The following is a 17,320-nucleotide window of genomic DNA, read 5'->3' on the forward strand; positions in this document are numbered from 1 at the left end:
GCTATAAACCTGGCGCTCTCCTTCCTCCCTCCAGCCTCCTCCTCCAGCCTCGCCCACCAGCTCCCACCACCTCTTCTCTCCGCTCCTTTCCTCCTCTAGCCTCTCCCCTCCCTCTGGGTCTCCCGCCTTCCCGGAGCACGCGCTGCCAGGGCCCGGGGCGCTGGGCGGCCAATGGCACGGCGGCAGGACGTGATGTCAGGCGCGGCTGTAGAAAAGGCGCGGAGGCTTGCGTTAGCGCGGACAGCAGAACCCAGGCTGAGGCCAGCGCGCGCTTGAAGAGCGTAGCGCGCCGCTGGGCTGTCGGCCCGCGGCTCCTCCTCCCACTCTGCTCCTCCTCCTTTTTCTCCTCCTCCTTTTTCTCCTCCTCCGCCTCCTCCTCCTCTTCCTCCTCCTCCTCTTCAATTCTCCCGGTGGCTCGGCTCAGCTCGCAGGCTTCGCAGAGACCCCCTACTCCAGTTCGCCTTTGGGGAACACACCCCGGGGGTAAACAGACGTCCAGGCATCTGGGCCGCCCCGAGCACCTGGCTGTTCCTGGGTGAACTCGGTCTGCAGCCGCCGCCGCCTGGGGCAGAGTTTGTGCCTCTGATTTGTGCCCTGGGCCCCGGAGCCTAGCAAGCGATGCCCGAGGCGTAAAAGCGCCCTCAGCGGGCGCCGACCTCTGCCCTGGTCTCCCGCCCTCACCTCACCCCCTGCCCTTGTGACCCTGGCTTCGGCGCCGCCGCCCAGGCGCCCCACGATGTAGCTGCCCCCACGCCTCGGCGGGAGGCGTCCTGGCCCCGGGGGCCCGGGGCCCGGAGCCTGGCCTGGGGGCGAAGCCGAGCTCGGGCGGGGCCGGGGCCGCGGTGGCGATGCACCGGGTCGGTTAACGCCGGGAGCGCCAGGCAGCTGAGGCAGGGGGCAAGCCCTTCCTCCGGGCAGCCGCGTCCCCGGTCCCGCCGCGATGCTGTTCCACAGTCTGTCGGGCCCCGAGGTGCACGGGGTCATCGACGAGATGGACCGCAGGGCCAAGAGCGAGGCTCCGGCCATCAGCTCCGCCATCGACCGCGGCGATACAGAGACGGTAGGCGCGCGGCTGTGGAGTTGGGACTGAGAGCTGGGACCTGGCGAGGCCGCCCGCGCCTCTGCTCCCCGAACTTTGGGGAGAGTCCTTCGAGACACACTGAGACTGGGATCCTCAGTCTGGGTTCGAGGCCTGGGGGCGTCTGGCTCAGCGGAAACCTGCTGGGGCGGAGAGGGAGTCAAGCTTGAAACGCAGATCTGGACCCCGAGGGTGGAGGAGACCATTGCTCTAGAAGTGGAAACCCGAGGCCGAGCTCTTCTCCCTTGGCCAGGCGCTTCAACCCACAGTCCTGATTCTTCCCTACTGCCGCTGGCTCCTCAGGAAAAGGGAGCCCTGTGGCTCTAGCTGGTTTGCGTCGCTTTCAGTCTTCTGGTAGTCGGGCTCTCTCCCTAACTCAGTTTCAGTGCTCTGGGACTTCTGGACTTGGAATTTTCGTTGATCATGCCCTCGCATTCCTAGCTGGCCAAATTTGGCCAGGCAATGGTTTGAAGTTCAGGCTCTGGCCTGACTACTGCGGAAGGAGACTCCATTAGGTTCTCTGTACCTGGCTCGGCCATCCCGGCCCCAAATAGCCTCCCCCGGGGCCAGACTAGCAGACGCTGCCTAAGCAGCGACTGCAGAGTGACCTTTAGAGACCGAGGAGGTGAGAAACCTGGCCCAAGCTTCTCCCTTCTAGAATGAGAGTCGCAGCTCAGTTACCTCCCGGTTTCCCCTGAGCCTTTCTTTCTGGGTAAAGCCCGCCTCTGCTCCTTAGTTTGGTCAGGAAAAGATTCAGATTGAGCCTGCCTTGCACCCTCTTGGAAGGTGGCCCTATATCCCACTCAACCTTCTCCCAAGACGCAAGTGGGACCCATCTGCTGTGGCAGAGGAGCCAGAAGTTGCTGGACCTGTCCTGGCTGAATCTTTGGTTTAAGAATTAAGGGACTACTGAGGCTTGGGGCCAGGAACTCTGCTGCCTTTCTGAAGAGCAGTGTGTGTCTAGCGAGACTTTTAATACTCATCTTACTTTACCCCTTACCTCTTTCCTGGAGCCCAGCGCTTTTAATAATCAATTTGAGGAATTTCTTTGGAAAGCTTACAGAAGAGCCTCCTCTATCCTAATATTTAAATGCAACGGGACCATTGGGGCCAAGGGCAGGAGGGCAGGAATAGAGGGACCTAAGGCCTGAGAGCAATTTAGAACTGGAAACTGGGGCTGCAGCTAGAATCGGTGATCGTCTGGAGCTGAGCTGCACAGCTTGGGCCCTTAGCTGCTCAGATTGGGCCTGCTAGATGGAGAAAATGGGCTGCCCTTTCAGACTTCCCTCTGGGTGAATTTCAAGGCTAGCCCGGGCCAGGGAAGGAGCCCAGGGCGGGTTTTCTTGGTGGGAGCAGAGACTTTGGCTTACAGTGTTTTGTCTTCCTGCTTTTGTAGACCATGCCATCCATCAGCAGTGACCGAGCTGCGTTGTGTGCTGGCTGTGGGGGCAAGATCTCTGACAGATACTACCTGCTGGCAGTGGACAAGCAGTGGCATATGCGCTGCCTCAAATGCTGTGAATGCAAGCTCAACCTGGAATCAGAACTCACCTGCTTCAGCAAGGATGGAAGCATCTACTGCAAAGAAGACTACTACAGGTAGATCCCAGACCCTGCTGGCCTCCAGGGACCAGAACCTCCTTTCTTCCCTTCTCAGCAGAGGTTGCCCTACTACCCAAGACTCATTCTCCAAGCCATCACCCACCGAATTTGGTGACAACTTCCTACATTATCAATTTGAGGCACTCTTGGAAAGAATCATGAAGTATAGGAACAGAAAAGCTGAAGTGAGCCTCCTCTCTGAGTTTAGGGTGCTCAAAATCTCAGCTTGGGTGGGGAAGGTCCTCATACTTCTTTCCCTTTTGAAGTTTCTTGACTCAACCAGAAGGGATAGAAGTAGACACCCCAAAACTCTGGTGGCCTGGCTGATGTGAAGCCAAGTTGGAGGGAGAGGAGTGCACAGCAGTTCTGGGTCTTTGGGGGTCATGATGGTAAAAAAAAAAAAAAAAGTTGGCCAAGGTTAAAGAGTAGGAGCCAAGGTCCCTCTTTCTCTTGCCCAGCTTTAGAGTTAGGGTCTATTTACATATCCTCTCTGTGTGTCTCTGTCTCTCTTTCTCCATCTCTGTTTCTTCCAAATTACAGCAGTGTGTAGGATTCCCAGGTGCTGGTCTGGAGGGCAGGGGCAAAGGTTGAAGAAGGGGTAAGTGAGGGAGTTTCTCCCCATTCTAAGTAAAGTCTTTCCTAAGACTTGCTCACATTTTGAATACAGTAGAATCTCTTGTGGGTGTGAAATGGTTAAGGGAAACTATTTCAGATAGGACCAAGTCTGGGTTAAAACCTAGTTCCCTTTCTACTAATCCTCTCAATCAAGTCCAGGCTGTCCATCTTGAGGAGGGGAACCCCCACCCCCACCCAGTGGCAGCAGCAACACCTGAAGGAGGAGTACAGGGATATGGGGGGGGATATCCAACCATTTGTCCCCACAGCCCCTCCCTCCTTGGTCCACACAGGCGGTTCTCTGTGCAGCGTTGTGCCCGCTGCCACCTGGGCATCTCGGCCTCAGAGATGGTGATGCGTGCTCGGGACTTGGTTTATCACCTCAATTGTTTCACATGCACCACGTGTAACAAGATGCTGACCACTGGTGACCACTTCGGCATGAAGGACAGCCTGGTCTATTGCCGCTTGCACTTCGAGGCACTGCTGCAGGGCGAATACCCGGCACACTTCAACCATGCCGACGTGGCGGCGGCGGCAGCCGCAGCTGCAGCGGCTAAGAGTGCAGGATTGGGCGCAGCCGGGTCTAACCCGTTGGGTCTTCCCTACTACAACGGTGTGGGCACTGTGCAGAAAGGGAGGCCGAGAAAGCGCAAGAGTCCGGGACCCGGGGCGGACCTGGCAGCCTACAATGCTGGTGAGTGCAAAACCGTCTGAAAGCCCTGGCCGCGTTGCGGGGAAAGATCGCCGCTTGCGTGGCTTACAGCGGAAACTGGCCCCTGGCTTTCCAGGCCCTACACATCAGGGTGCCTGGTAGAAGGGACTTTAGCCCTCCGGTTCCCAGCCTTTGATCCTTTGACGAAGTGTTAGGTGAGAATGCATTCGTTCATTGGTGATCCAGGTGCAGGACCTTGTCACAGAGAAATTGTATTTTGGAGACTCCTTTGGTTTGCCGAGAGCGCTTTGCTGTTCAGAAAGTGCGGGAAAGAAAGCAAGGCTGCGCCGACACCAAATAGACTCCGAATGCAGGGGCGGCCTGGCTGAGGGTAGGGAAACTACCAGAGCCAGGCTGCGAGGGTCCCAAAAGAAAACGCTGGCAGTGGTGAGGGCATCTTTGGTTTGGCTTGCAGCCGGGTCATAAGGAATGTTCCCAGGGCAGCAGGCTTAGAGCTGTTACTCCTTCTGTCCAGGGGGATCCTCAGGCATCGCCAGGTCTCGGATATTTCCTTTCCCCTCCTAGCAGGCAGCTCTTGCCCAAGAAGCTGGCGAGTCCTCACAGTGGGCTGCAGGAGTCTCAATTCGCAATTCTTTGAAGTGCGGGCCTTTCCTGAGAGGTTCTGTCGTACCCCCTTCACCAGCTCGGCCACGGGCAGTGGCGGAGGTTCTAAGGCCCCACAACATCTGCCCGAAGTCCTCAGGGCCCGCGGAGGTTTATGACTTCCAAACTAGTTTATTCGCAGTTGTTTCCCCTCTTAAGTTCGTAACAACAAATCGGCTGCTGAGATTTTTTTTCTTCCTCTTTTTTTCTCTAGTCTGAAGCAAAAGATGGGGTGGAGTAGGGGCGCAAACCAAAACAATCCCAAGGGTGTAGAGTACCTGCGGTGGGGAAGGAAGAAGTCAGGGTAGTTAGGATTTTAAATAGTCTGAACTTTTTAGGGAGGTAAACGAGGAACAAGTGGAGTAGGTCCTTTTTCCGCTCCAACGAAATTGCTGTGTAGAGGGGTCCTGGGACTGATTGGGGATGGGAAATGCAACCTCCGGGTGGATGAATGGTAAAGTGGTAGTTGGTTCAATGATTTAAAATTTGTCTTAAGTCTGCTATAGATGCCATTCTTTAGAGCTCACATTCTCATCATTCAATCCCTAAAATAAAGAGTAGATCCGGTCCAGGCCTGTTTCGATCCAAACCCAGCGGCCCTCAGGAGTGTCAGCCCTCTAAGAAAGAGTGTAGAGCTGCTCCAGGGTACCTGGTGTGTGTGTGGTCTTATTTTTTCCTTTTTCTTCCTTTTATTTTTTTCTCTTTTCTCTCTCTCTCTCTCTCTCTCTCTCTCTCTCTCTCTCTCTCTCTCTCTCTCTCTTTTCTTTTCTTTTTTGGACACACCAGGTTTGCACGCAGTTGTGATTGTGTGAAAGGAGTGAGGTGTTTCGAGATTTAATTTTGCTTTTGGTTGCTCAGCATTGTCCTTCCCAGGAGGCAGCGGCAAGATGTAGCTGGTAGCTGGGTTCCGAGAGACCTCTTTGCTACCACATTTTCCTCTTTGGCCCCACACTCTTTCCTGTCTGTCCTGTCTTTTCTGTTCTTTTCTTTCCGACTCTGTGTTTCTCAGTTTGTCTGTTCTTCTTGCGGGTGGGCGCAGGTCTCAGGCCTTGGCCCACCAGGACTCTCAGTCCTGGGAGGAGCGGCGCTCGGCCCACAGGCGGTGGCTGTGCGGCTCACTTATTCGGGGCTCCCCGGTTTAAGCTGGGAAGAGAAAGTGACTTTTTGCTTGTGGGGTCCAGCCAGGCTTCCCCAGATCTGTCTTTTGCCTCTTTCCTCTTCCCCGGGCGTTGGCCGGAGAGAAATGGCTGCAGTGGGTGCCTTGGGGCAGTTGGGGCTGCTGGGTGAGGCTGTGGACTGTGTGTGGGAGCAAGCGCGAGTGGAAGGGGAACGCGAGAGGACACCAGTTTGCTTGTGTAAGCGCCCTGTACCCAGGGGCCAGACATCAGGACACTTTGCAAACCCTCGCTCAGGTAGACTGTCTTGCCAAGGGAGGTGGGGCTGGGCATTTGGTGGGAAGGGGCGCCGCGAGGGTCCCTGGGGCCGGGGCTTCGGGAAGGGCGGCACAGGCTTCGGGTTGCGGACTTGGAAAGTCCTTCCGGGGCGGGAGCCGCCGTTGCCCTCCTCCCACAGCCCTTCTGGTCCCGGAGTGCCGCCCCTGCCCCAGAGGCGGGGTACAAATCTCCCCAACCCTGAGTAGGGCTGCAGATTTGCCAGGGCGCGCGATCTGAGGCCGGAGTCTGCAAGGGGCCCGAACTTTGAGGCGGCGGTTTGCGCCCTTCAGCTGCGAAACCAGCTGGCTGGCCTGGCCTCCCCAAGCCCACCCACTCTCTCTCTCTCTCTCTCTCTCTCTCTCTCTCTCTCTCTCTCTCTCTCTCTCTCTCTCTCTCTCTCTCTCTCTCTCTCTCTCTCTTTCTCTCTCTGTGTGTGTGTGTGCGCGCGCGTGTGTGTGTGCCTGGCGGCGTAATTACTGATTTGATTCCAATCCATTATTTAGACAATTGAACCTACAGTCTCTTCTTTAGTAAAATGAGGCAAAGTCAGATTTGATTACAGGTTCAGTCCCAGCGACAAGAGCTCGAAACCCGATGGGTTAATAACAGATCACGAGTAAATTATTCATGATTTTACGAGCTCTTTAGCTCCATTGAATCAGTCTAATTGAGAGGAAAAAAAGAGTGGGAGAAAACCCTGGTCCTCCCCCTCCTCTCAGCCCCTCGCTCCTCCCCAGATTCGACCTTGGGGAATCCCCACATGGCCCCTGGCTTTAGGAGTTCGAGTGAGGGGTATCTGGGCAAGAGCGAATCCTCTGACCCCCTGGCTCCTTCTGCTCCAACCCAGCCTTCACCGCCCACAGGGTCTTGGCTTGGCCACCTTGGGCGGCTCCTCAGCTCTTCTCTGCAGGCTGGACTTCTAGCCAATGGTCATTTGGAAAAGTCTTCTCCTTAAGGGCCCTTGTCTCCTTGAGCCCCGGGATTAGATTTGTCACGAGGATTCCCACCAGATGTCCCTCTTATTTCCAGGACTCCCCATTCATCGCCCCCAAACCCCGTATTGCCATAGCTTTCTCTATTCCCCAACTCCTTTCCCTTGGCTCTGTGCATCTTCCTGCCCTCTCCCCCTTCCATTCTCTAGCTTTCTACCACTGTCATCTCTGCCCTCCTCCTTGCCTCCCTCCCTCCCTTCCTCCCTCTCTCCCTCTTTTCCTCCCTCCTCTCCAAACCACCTTCCCCCACTGTAGGTTCAGGGCACCTCCCTTGGGCCTACAGGGCGCCTGGGTCCCCATGGAGCTCATTAACAGCAGTGAGGCCCAGGTGGGGGCTGGGCAGAGGGAGGAGTGCAGAGATTGTGTGTGTGTGGGGGGGGCTGCCCCACCCGGGCAGAACTGAGGTCTGGGAGAAAGGAGAGGTCCATTCCCTGAATGGGTTAAGTGGGGATGGCTAGTGGGAGTCATAGCCTGATCCCCTTTAAATTCTTCACTCTTGGTGTTCTGAATGGGAACACTGGTTGGAGGAGGAGGGAACATCTGGGTGCTTTGGTACACCTGCATACAGATCCTGATAGAGTGACACCCCTAGCTTACAGCTTCAAACTTAGAAGGACCCAAATCATCTGAGTTTTTTTAATGGAGCCAGTGGCATTTGGGCAAAGGGAGAGTGGTGTCAGGATAGCCACTTAATTCTGAATTTAGGGCAAAATTTTAGAAATGTCCTGAGCAGCAGCATATAAACCTTAGATAAAATTTTAGTATATTTTGGGCCCATGGAATTTTTGTGACATATCTAAATTATCTGTTATTTATCAGAAATTCAAATCTAAGTGGACACCATTTACATTTATTTGCTAATTTTGACCCCTCTGTCCTAGGCATGCACTATTGTGAAAGATACCTTTCTGGATTCTTAAAGAAGGGGTGACAGGATGAAATGGGGGTACTGAGGGTTCATGTGTATCCTCATCAGCTGGAGAGTTACTGACTCAAAGTTTCTAACCCCTCCTCCAAGAACCCTCCCCAGACCCCAGGCAGGCTCCCTGAAGAGCCAGCTGGAAACTAGGGACTCCAGTGTTGACTCTGGGCTCAGCCTTCACTAGTGTGAGGGACTTCCTTTCTTTGGCTTTAGTTTCTTCACCTCTAAAGTGGGAACAGTGACATATAGAAAGCCAGAGCATAAGGTAGGCATCTAATGTGTGTTGCCATCCTCCTCCAATTTCTTCCCCTTACAGTAAGAGCTTACCTACTGTGCTCTCTCTGAGGCAGCTGAATTTCTCCTAAAATTGGGGACAATAGCTCACAGGACAGTGCTGAAGATTAAATTACAAAATGTAATTCCCAACTGTAGGCCTGGTGTTGGAGGCCCTGGAGCACAGTCAATCCTTTGGGGAGGGAGAATTGATAGAAGTGGAATGAAATCTAAGCTGTCAGTCAGCAACTTCTGGGTGCTAGTATCATTCACTGCTAAGAGTTTTCCTTGGCAGGTGCTTGAGAAACAAAAGAGTACCGGCCCACAAACTCTATCAGAGGCTCAGAGGCGGGCTTGCTGGCTTCTATTTGTGAGCCACTGTCTCAACAGCTGTAAAAAGAGTTGCTTTAAGTGTCCAGTAGCTGTGTGCTTGCAAAGAAAGCCTTTTAGGGGCCAGCAAGCTGGCTCAGTGGGTCAAGGGGCTTGCTGCCAAGTTCATAGAACCTGAGTTAAATCCACAGAACCCTTCCCCCCCACCCACAACATGAATACACACAAAAGATAGTCTTTTATTTAGTCCAGCATCTGGAATCCTAAAAGCCATCATCAACAAGTCTCCACTGGGGCACCTTTTGCAACATGATGGTTTCTTGGTGTTTTATTTTGTTTTTCTAAGAATTGGGTTTTAATTCACTATTTCCTAAGCAGGTCACATTTTCAGAGAGCTTCATTTCCTCCATCTTCCCATTTCAGCGTTGTGTATGCACACAACAGGGCTCCCAGACTAGGTGTGTTTGTCAGTGGTGGTGAGGGTATGGACTCAGACCTGGTGGACTAGCAGAGTCTGGAAACTCACCTGCTGATTCTGTGTCCCTTTCACAGCACTGAGCTGTAATGAGAACGAGGCTGAACACCTGGATCGTGACCAGCCCTACCCCAGCAGCCAAAAGACAAAGCGCATGCGCACCTCCTTCAAGCACCATCAGCTTCGGACAATGAAGTCTTACTTTGCCATTAACCACAATCCCGATGCCAAGGACTTGAAGCAGCTCGCTCAAAAGACCGGCCTCACCAAGAGAGTCCTCCAGGTCAGCTGGGCTGGGGTGGGGGCATCTGCAGCTGCCAGGACCTGAGGCAGAACCTCCCACAGAGCAGGACTTTGGAAGACCCTTCTGCCTGTCTGCCTTTTTTCTCCCTTCATAGCCTAAATCTTAGGTTGTTAACCTTTTTGCCTGCTGTCACATATTCCCTATTTCCATCCTTATTTTTTCTGTGTGGCCCTGTCTCCATACTTGGTCTTTCTTCTTCCTTCCTTCTTTCCTTCCTTCCTTTCTTCCTTTCTTCCTTCCTTCCTTTCTTTCTTTCAACCATTCTTAGTTACCATCTATTATTCAACATTCTCCAATCTGCTCTAGTTTTTAAGAGTTTCCGATGAACCTAAAGCCCTCATGCTTTGTCCCCACCCAAGGGATGGTTAGTGGCACAAGTTGCACCTGTCTTGCTTTTTGCCTCCATCCATCCATCCATTCTTTTCTTCTGGCAGCTCAAATTTGTCTCCTGGGTTGTTGTTATTTGTTTGTTTATTTTATGTTGTCTGTCTCCTAGACTTTCCAGGAAACAAGGTTTGGTGGTGGTATAGTGTGCCTGTAGATCTGCTGGGTATAGTGGTTTGTCTACCTTCGAGGTTGGGGAGAGGTGGCTTAGTGTTTTGGGGGGCCAATGGAATTGAGCTTATGTAAGGGTGCTTTCTTGATTGCAGGACCTGGAACTTTAATGGGATTTCCACACACCCAAAGAATTTGAGAACTCTAGTCTGGGGCCCAAACTTGTGGTACCATGTGGGGACAACACAAATTTCAATTTTTCTGCTCTTCTGATACTCATTCCCAGAGCTAGACAAACCTCTTATGTCTCCTGAGCCTCAATTTACTCTATGTAAAATGCACAGAAGTCACCCACCCACACCACAGGTTGGGGGGTACTACTGGGGTGTTGTAGGTGACAACTGAATTATCATGCTTTATGTTTAACAGATGCTGGTTAAGGATAACATTTAGTTTTGTGAGTAACTCTAAACAGTCCTGGTTGTTAGATCTCAGTTATCCCACCATACAAGGCAGAGCACCCCTGCACCCCTCAACAAAAACAAAAAACAAACAAAAAATCCACAAAAATCTGCAAGACTATATAACCTGAATAGGTCCTGGGAGTGAAGTTCAGGCCACCATGAGAGATCAAAGCTGAGAAATTGACACTGAGGAATTGACAAATCAGAAGGGTTGTGTAGCCTCTCAAGAAATTTCCAGTAATCTGTCAGAAAGGAAAGCAAAATAAAATAAATCTGTGGGGTTGGCGGTAGTAGCAGTGGTGGTGGCAACAGCTGGCTGTGGCTGTGACACAGGTCTTAGTGATCTGCAGATCATGATGGAGCCCAGAGTCCCAGTTGGGTGCGTGGGCAGTCTCTGGGCACCCAGTCAGCATTGGGCTCCCGGAACAGCAAAGGGGCTGTAGGAAGTCCAAAAGCATACACCCTGCTGCTCTCCTAGGTCCCTGGTGTTTTGGCTGTTTACTAGTCTTTGGTTCCCAGGCCTGGATTCTGGGGAACCCCTGGTGCTTGCATTTCCTTCAGACTTTTCAATCTTGGGGCTAGGTCTGGGACCCTACTTGGAACCTCCTGCTGCCCCTCCTCCCCTGTCCCAGGCCCTCCTTCCTTTAGTTCAGGGCCAGCCTGAACTGAGGACATAAGACTTTTCTATTTAGTGGCTTAACCCTTTCCAGATTCTTCGTGGGAAAATGGGGGGAGATCTGGAGTTCAGAAAAACCTGGCCTCAGAACGACCCCCTGTTTTATTTTATCTGCTGTGTGTCTTGCACAAATTAATTACCTTCTCTGAGCCATAGCTTTCCCATTTGTAAAAAAGGTTACCAAATAGGGCACATCTCTCTCCCAGATGTCTAGGTTAAATGAAAGTTCACAGTTCAGTCTTCACACAGAGGATCTAACCCTGCTGGTGTGGAGGCAGGAGGATTTACAGCTTAGCTGTCTCTTACTCTTTCATCTACCAAGAGTGGTGCTAGGTACTGGAGCCTTGGATGAACTGGCTCTGAAGCCATTCACCTGTACAAGTACACATCAGTTTCCCTGAATGTAATTAGTGTGTGTCTGTGTCATTAGGTGCTCCACATCAAGTGTTAGGATTATCCTCTGCACAGTGCAGATAAGTACATGATGGTCCCCAAAGCCACCCTTTGCTGGTAACTGTCTAGCTAACCACAGAGTATCCTCTCCTTTGAGCCATCCAGGCTCAGGACATGTAGGCTAGGTCCTTCCAGACCTCAACCAATCTGCTGCACAAATCCTTTCTGTTCCCTAAGAGTCTAACTAGTCATGATTGCAAATCGTCTTTCTGGCTGTGCATCTCTCTCTTCTTCATCTTTCCTGACTACTTTACAGTTGAGATTTTAAATATTTGCAAGATGTAGTGACTTGCTAGGAGATAGAAAATACAGGTACTACAGGGCAGAACTTCTCACCATCACCCTTTCAATGGGGTCTGGGCTGGGAGTGATTTGGGGTGAGACTGGTGATTTGGGAAGTGATGGACTGGTTCAGATGGCCCCCTCCCCAGGGTTACCTGCTCTGGGGCTAATTCTTCCTCCATGACCCTGAGCCCCCACCTGTGAAATCCAAGGAATATCTTGCACAGGGGGGAATCTGACTTAAAAGAACAAACATTTAAATGCTAATGGTTCAAAACCATTTTTCCTATTACTAGTTAGTTGTCATTAGCCCAGGAGAGAATTCTGAGGGGTTCAGTAATAACATGTAGGGGGGATGTTCTGAGCTGGTGCAGGAAATGGTGAGGGCTTCCCTGAAGGGGAGTTATAAAATAGTCATCATCCTGTCTGGCATTGGACAACTTCAGGTTGGACGCAGACATGCTGGGAGGGGGTTTCACAGATGACTTGCTTTCTTAGTCACAAATCCAAGCCAGGATCTTGTACATGCTAGGCAAGTGCTCTACCACTGAGCTCTGAAGGAGAGGCTACCCCAGCCCAGGGAGGTGGAGACACTCCCCATTCACAGCAATTTAATGACAGAACTGGGGCTACAAGTTAAGAGCTCTTGAATTCTATCCAGTGCCCATTGTTTTTAGTTCCTTGAAGAAATCTTTTTTTAAAAGTTCACAAAGTAATAGAACCACCATGCAGACCCATAAGACAAATAGGGGAGATATGACACTGTGACTCATAACTTTGGTCAGGGTGAAGGATGGGCTTAAAGGGATCCACATCTTAGTTCTGCCTCTTCCTGGCTGTGCCTTAGTCCCCACACCTGTAAATTGGTCTACCTTGCAGGAGTACTACAATGACCATGAGTTAAGATGGACCAAACACTCAGAACTCTGCTCAGATGGTGCCTGGCTTTATTACAGAGTAAGAATGGCCACCATTTTCTTCATGAACTGTAAAACCAAAGGCTGTAATTGGGTTGTTATTTGTTTACAAAGCAGATTCTTGTTGTTTTTGAGATACAATCTAGTTCAGGTTGGCCTTGAACATGATAGGTAGCAAGGATGACCTTGAACTCCTGGTCCCTCTGTCCTCCACCTGTTAGCATGTGGTACTCCATCTAGTTTATGCTGTGCAGGGGACTGAGCTCAGGTTTGATGCATGCTAGGCAAGTACTCTATAGATGGAGCTAGATCCCCAGATTTTGGGGTGTCCTTTCTTACTCTAAAGCTTAGGCTAGCTTGGTACTCATTCTATAGTCGCAGGACTGGCCTCAAACTCATGGTTATCCTTTCCTCAGCTTCCTGCTGTAATTATTCATCCTTCTTTTTTGTGGAGTTGCTGTGTCATGCTTCCCAGGCTATCTGGTTGACACCAATGATATGCTAAGAAATGTCATGGTATCTCTAGACATGAGGCTTTACCTTTTGGGTGGATTACTTAGTGTTCCAGGATATTTGCTGATGTGGTGGTAGGGCCTTGTTTTGTCATCCAGGCTGTCCTGGAACTCATAATCTTCCAGTCTCCTTGCTTTTGCCTCCCAAGTTCTGGGATTACAGGCATGTGCCACCATGCCTGTCTCTCCCAGCCTTCGTGATGAAAGCAGTCTGAGGAAGGAGGTTCCTCAGACAGTGGGAGTCTAGAAAGGGGCACACCACAATGGGCACACCAGGGTCTGTTCTGTGTCAGGCAGAGGCACTCATTCTCTGTGGCATTAGCTGTGTCCTGATGTTTCTATTTCTGAACTTAGCCTTGCTGTCCCCATAGTATAACCCCAGTGCTACTGTGTGTTGTGTAGAGAAGAGCTTGAAGCAGCTAACCAACCAGGGCTCTGGCTTTTGGAGGATGGATAGGTGAAACAGATCATGTATGTGCTACTCACAGCTGCCCTGGGATCTCAGTCCATCCAAACCACAAGAAACCACAGAGATGTGGTGTGTTTCAACCCTCTTTCCATACATGCAGGAAACTGAGGCAGGCCCAAAGGAAAGGGACTAGTCTAAGTTCACCTGGCTTGTCAATGGCAGAGTCAGGCCTGGAATATTCATTCTACTGCCAAAGTTGCTTCATTCATTCATCCATCCGTCCGTTCACTTACTGACATACTCAGAGTAGGTAGGGAGAACACAGACTTTTTTTTATGGCAAACAGTCCTGCTTTCAATCAGCTTAGCTGCTGTGTGATCATAGGTAAGTAACTTAAATCTATAAAATGGGACTAGTAATAGAAACCACATGCCTGGATTGTCTCAGGCTTTAACCAGGGATAGTACAGGATGGCAAGGTGCCTGATCCACAACACAAGTCGTCGTTAGTATCATCATCTCTCATGTGAGCCCCAGCAGCAGCATTATGCATATTACCAGCTTTTAATCTTCATCTTCTCTGTTGGACACTTAGGGTTGGACAGGGGCCCTGTCGTCAACATTCTTTAGGAAGGGGATTTTTTGAAATTCCTACAGTTGGAGTTTGGTGAAGCCTCACATGGGCTGACTGCACAGAGTAACCAGGTTTACAGTTGATTTTAGACTTCCACTGAACAGATCCCTAGTGCTTGGGGTCCTGTAAAGCTGAGAAGGCAGCTGTGAAGATGGTGTCATTGTTTACACATGAGCTGTTGGGGCAATGCCTGGGAAATAGCTAACAGGCAGCAGCTAAGGGCTTCCAGCCTTCCCAAGGTCCTGGAGCCCCTGAGGATGAACAGTGAACCCACTCCCAGAACCCAAAGGGTTCCACTCCAGCTCCTGCCCTCATGTTCAGGCCAGGACAGTGGCTGGGGAGCAGCACCAGGCCCTGGCCTTTCTCACTGCTAGACCTTCATTTGACTGGGAAGAAGTCTCTCTTAGGCCTGTCTCATCCATTCCCCAGCTACCCTCTACTGCAGACTCTAGAGCCAGCAGGCCAACGCCTGACTAGATGGGCAATCTCACACTCATCTGTTAGCCCACCCCACCCCCCAGGACTGATAAGCTTTCTTAGGCAGAGAGCTGAGAAATGTGCTTTCTCCTTGAGGGGAATTTGTGTTCTAGGGAACCAGCTTTGCTCCCCTTGAACTGGGGAGCATCTCTGTCCTTCCTGCCAAACTCAGCTGCTAATTGAGCCTGAATTGTGTCAGGATGTTTGGGGGGAGCTTGAGGTCACAGGCTTCTTGCAGCTGGGGTGGTCCTGAGGGTGAAGTCAGGAGCTGGCTCATCCCACCCCTGCCAGAGACATGGGAAGACACATCTGGAAACATGCAACTGGACAGCCTAGAGTCTTCAGAACCCCCAAGGCCCTTTGTTTTATGGGGAAATGTATGGCCAGGGGTTCTCTTACGCAGAAGGAAGTGAAGGGGCCCTGCCTTTTAGACTTCTTTGGGAAGAATAACTATCCCAATCCCCAGTAGTGACCTGGATTTCCTGTGCCTTCTATTAAGAACTGCTTGGGCCCCTGGGTACCTCAGGGTCTCTGCATTGCTGTGGTCAGAGGGCTGATGGGAATAGGGTGAGTTTTGTGCATATCATTACTGATATGTACAGGGTGTGTGTGTGATACTCCCCAGAAAAAGTGAAAGTAAACCTTTAGTCTGTCTCCCCAGTATTATCTGTACTCTAGGGCATGACAGATGCAACAAGAGCCATGTATTTAAACAGTTTTAGTGGTTACACTGAAACATACAAAGAAACTGATAAAATGAATTTTAGTATTTATTGTTTAATTCAGTATGTCCAAAATATCTTATATCAACATGAAATCAGCAATCTTCTCCATTCTTTCTTTATTGCTAAATCTTCAAGTCTCTTGTGTGCTGTCCTCCCTACAATGTCCACATTTGCCTAGTAGCGGTTCAAAGTCTCAGTTTCAGTACCATGGCAAGGGGCTCAGTTCAGAAATGTCCTGGCAAGAAGAGTAATTCATTCATAGACAGCAGGGAAAATAAAATTTAATTTCATTTTTGCAAGGAGAAAATGTGGCACAGACATTCTAGACCTCCTGCTGGGCCCTAGTTGGGTTGAGCCGCCCAGACCTGCTGTTTTTTCCTAGCCCCTCCCATCTTACCCTAACCAGTCCTCCCCTGTCGTCTCTTTCAGGTCTGGTTTCAGAATGCCCGGGCCAAGTTCAGACGCAACCTTTTACGGCAGGAAAACACGGGCGTAGACAAGACGTCCGATACCACGCTGCAGACTGGGACACCATCGGGGCCGGCCTCGGAGCTGTCCAACGCGTCGCTGAGCCCCTCCAGCACTCCCACCACCCTTACAGACTTGACTAGCCCCACCCTGCCGACTGTGACGTCAGTCTTAACTTCCGTGCCTGGCAACCTGGAGGGCCACGAGCCCCACAGCCCTTCACAAACGACTCTTACCAACCTTTTCTAATGACTCACTACTCCCTTCCCCCAAGTCCCCACGATTTCTTTAAAAAAGAAATTTAGTTGAATTCCAAGTGTATTTTAAAAATAGAGGCTTTGAGCAACTAACTAACCACGTTTTAGGATCTCGCCTGGAAATAGAGGAAAAAAAGAATTGTGCGTTGGGCTAATGCATCGGTGTGTGCTGAGGAATTACTTGGGAGATATATGTGCAACACAACATTTGTGTCCCTGTACAGTTTTGTGGACTGAGCGAGGAAAACAACAAATAATTTAAGTTGGCTGAGAGCTTCCGTATTTTCAAAGACTGCCACGTGCCTTAGGAATACTGTTTTATCTTCATACTTTGGATGAATTGTTCGGTTTTTTTTCCTCTCCCTCTTTTTCTCTCTGTATATTTATGACCAGAGCAAAATGTAAAAAAGAAAAAGAAAAAAACAACAAAAAAAGTTTGTTACTTTGAATAGCCCTAACAAGAAAAAGGAAAAACAAAAAAAAATCAACCTCCCTTCCAACGGTCGCTTTCTTGTTTTAGAATTTTAAGGTGGAAGTCTGTTCAGATATCAGAATTTGTAAAATCTAACCAGTAATAAAATCACTTACGGAAAAGTCTTGGTGCTGGAACTGTTTCATGAATAAGGATGGAGAGCTTTTCTGAAGCCCAGAAACCAATTCCAGGGTGTTCACCTATCTCCCAAAAGTTCTTCGGCTCATTTCTCTGTGTCAAGGTTTGGGCTGGTCGATGCCACTCTGAAGACATCCAGGTCTTGCACTTAAAGAATTGACAGCAGAGAGAGGCATGCATCATGCACTGATACACTAGGGTGTGTGTATGTTGGGGGGTCTGTTAACATCCATGCATGCATTCATTCATTTGTCCATTCTATCTGTAGGTGCTAGAAGTCAGAGGCCCTCACTGACACCTGTTCTTTTGCCCCTGGCAGGGATGAGAGTGTACTCAGTGCTGTGGAGACCTTGTGGAAATGTGAAGCTTTTCCCTGGGAGAAGTCTATGCTGTCACTCAAGAGCAACCTATACCCCAGGGTTCCTTATCTCTTGTTTGTTTCTCTCTCTTCTCACACACAGATTTTTAAAAATTTCACCAAGAGATGGGACTGGAGAGATGGCTCAATGGTTAAGAGCATTTGCTGGATTTGATTTCCAGCACCTACATGGTGGCTCACAACCATCTGTAACTCCAGTTCTGGAGGAGCTGATGCCCTCA

At 50.6% G+C, this 17,320-nt stretch overlaps 1 protein-coding gene across 1 annotated transcript; it reads left to right on the plus strand.

Moving 5' to 3' along the window:
- The first annotated feature begins 326 nt into the window (after positions 1-326).
- Positions 327-16,207, plus strand: Lhx2 (LIM homeobox 2). Its single transcript, XM_051185364.1, has 5 exons — positions 327-1,060; positions 2,475-2,677; positions 3,589-3,992; positions 9,116-9,321; positions 15,815-16,207. Exons 1-5 carry the CDS (start codon positions 941-943, stop codon positions 16,100-16,102), a joined length of 1,221 nt encoding a protein of 406 aa, XP_051041321.1. The 5' UTR covers positions 327-940; the 3' UTR covers positions 16,103-16,207.
- Positions 16,208-17,320: the final 1,113 nt, after the last annotated feature.

This window comes from Phodopus roborovskii, unplaced genomic scaffold, assembly GCF_943737965.1.
Source record: "Phodopus roborovskii unplaced genomic scaffold, PHOROB, whole genome shotgun sequence".
NCBI lineage: Eukaryota > Metazoa > Chordata > Mammalia > Rodentia > Cricetidae > Phodopus > Phodopus roborovskii.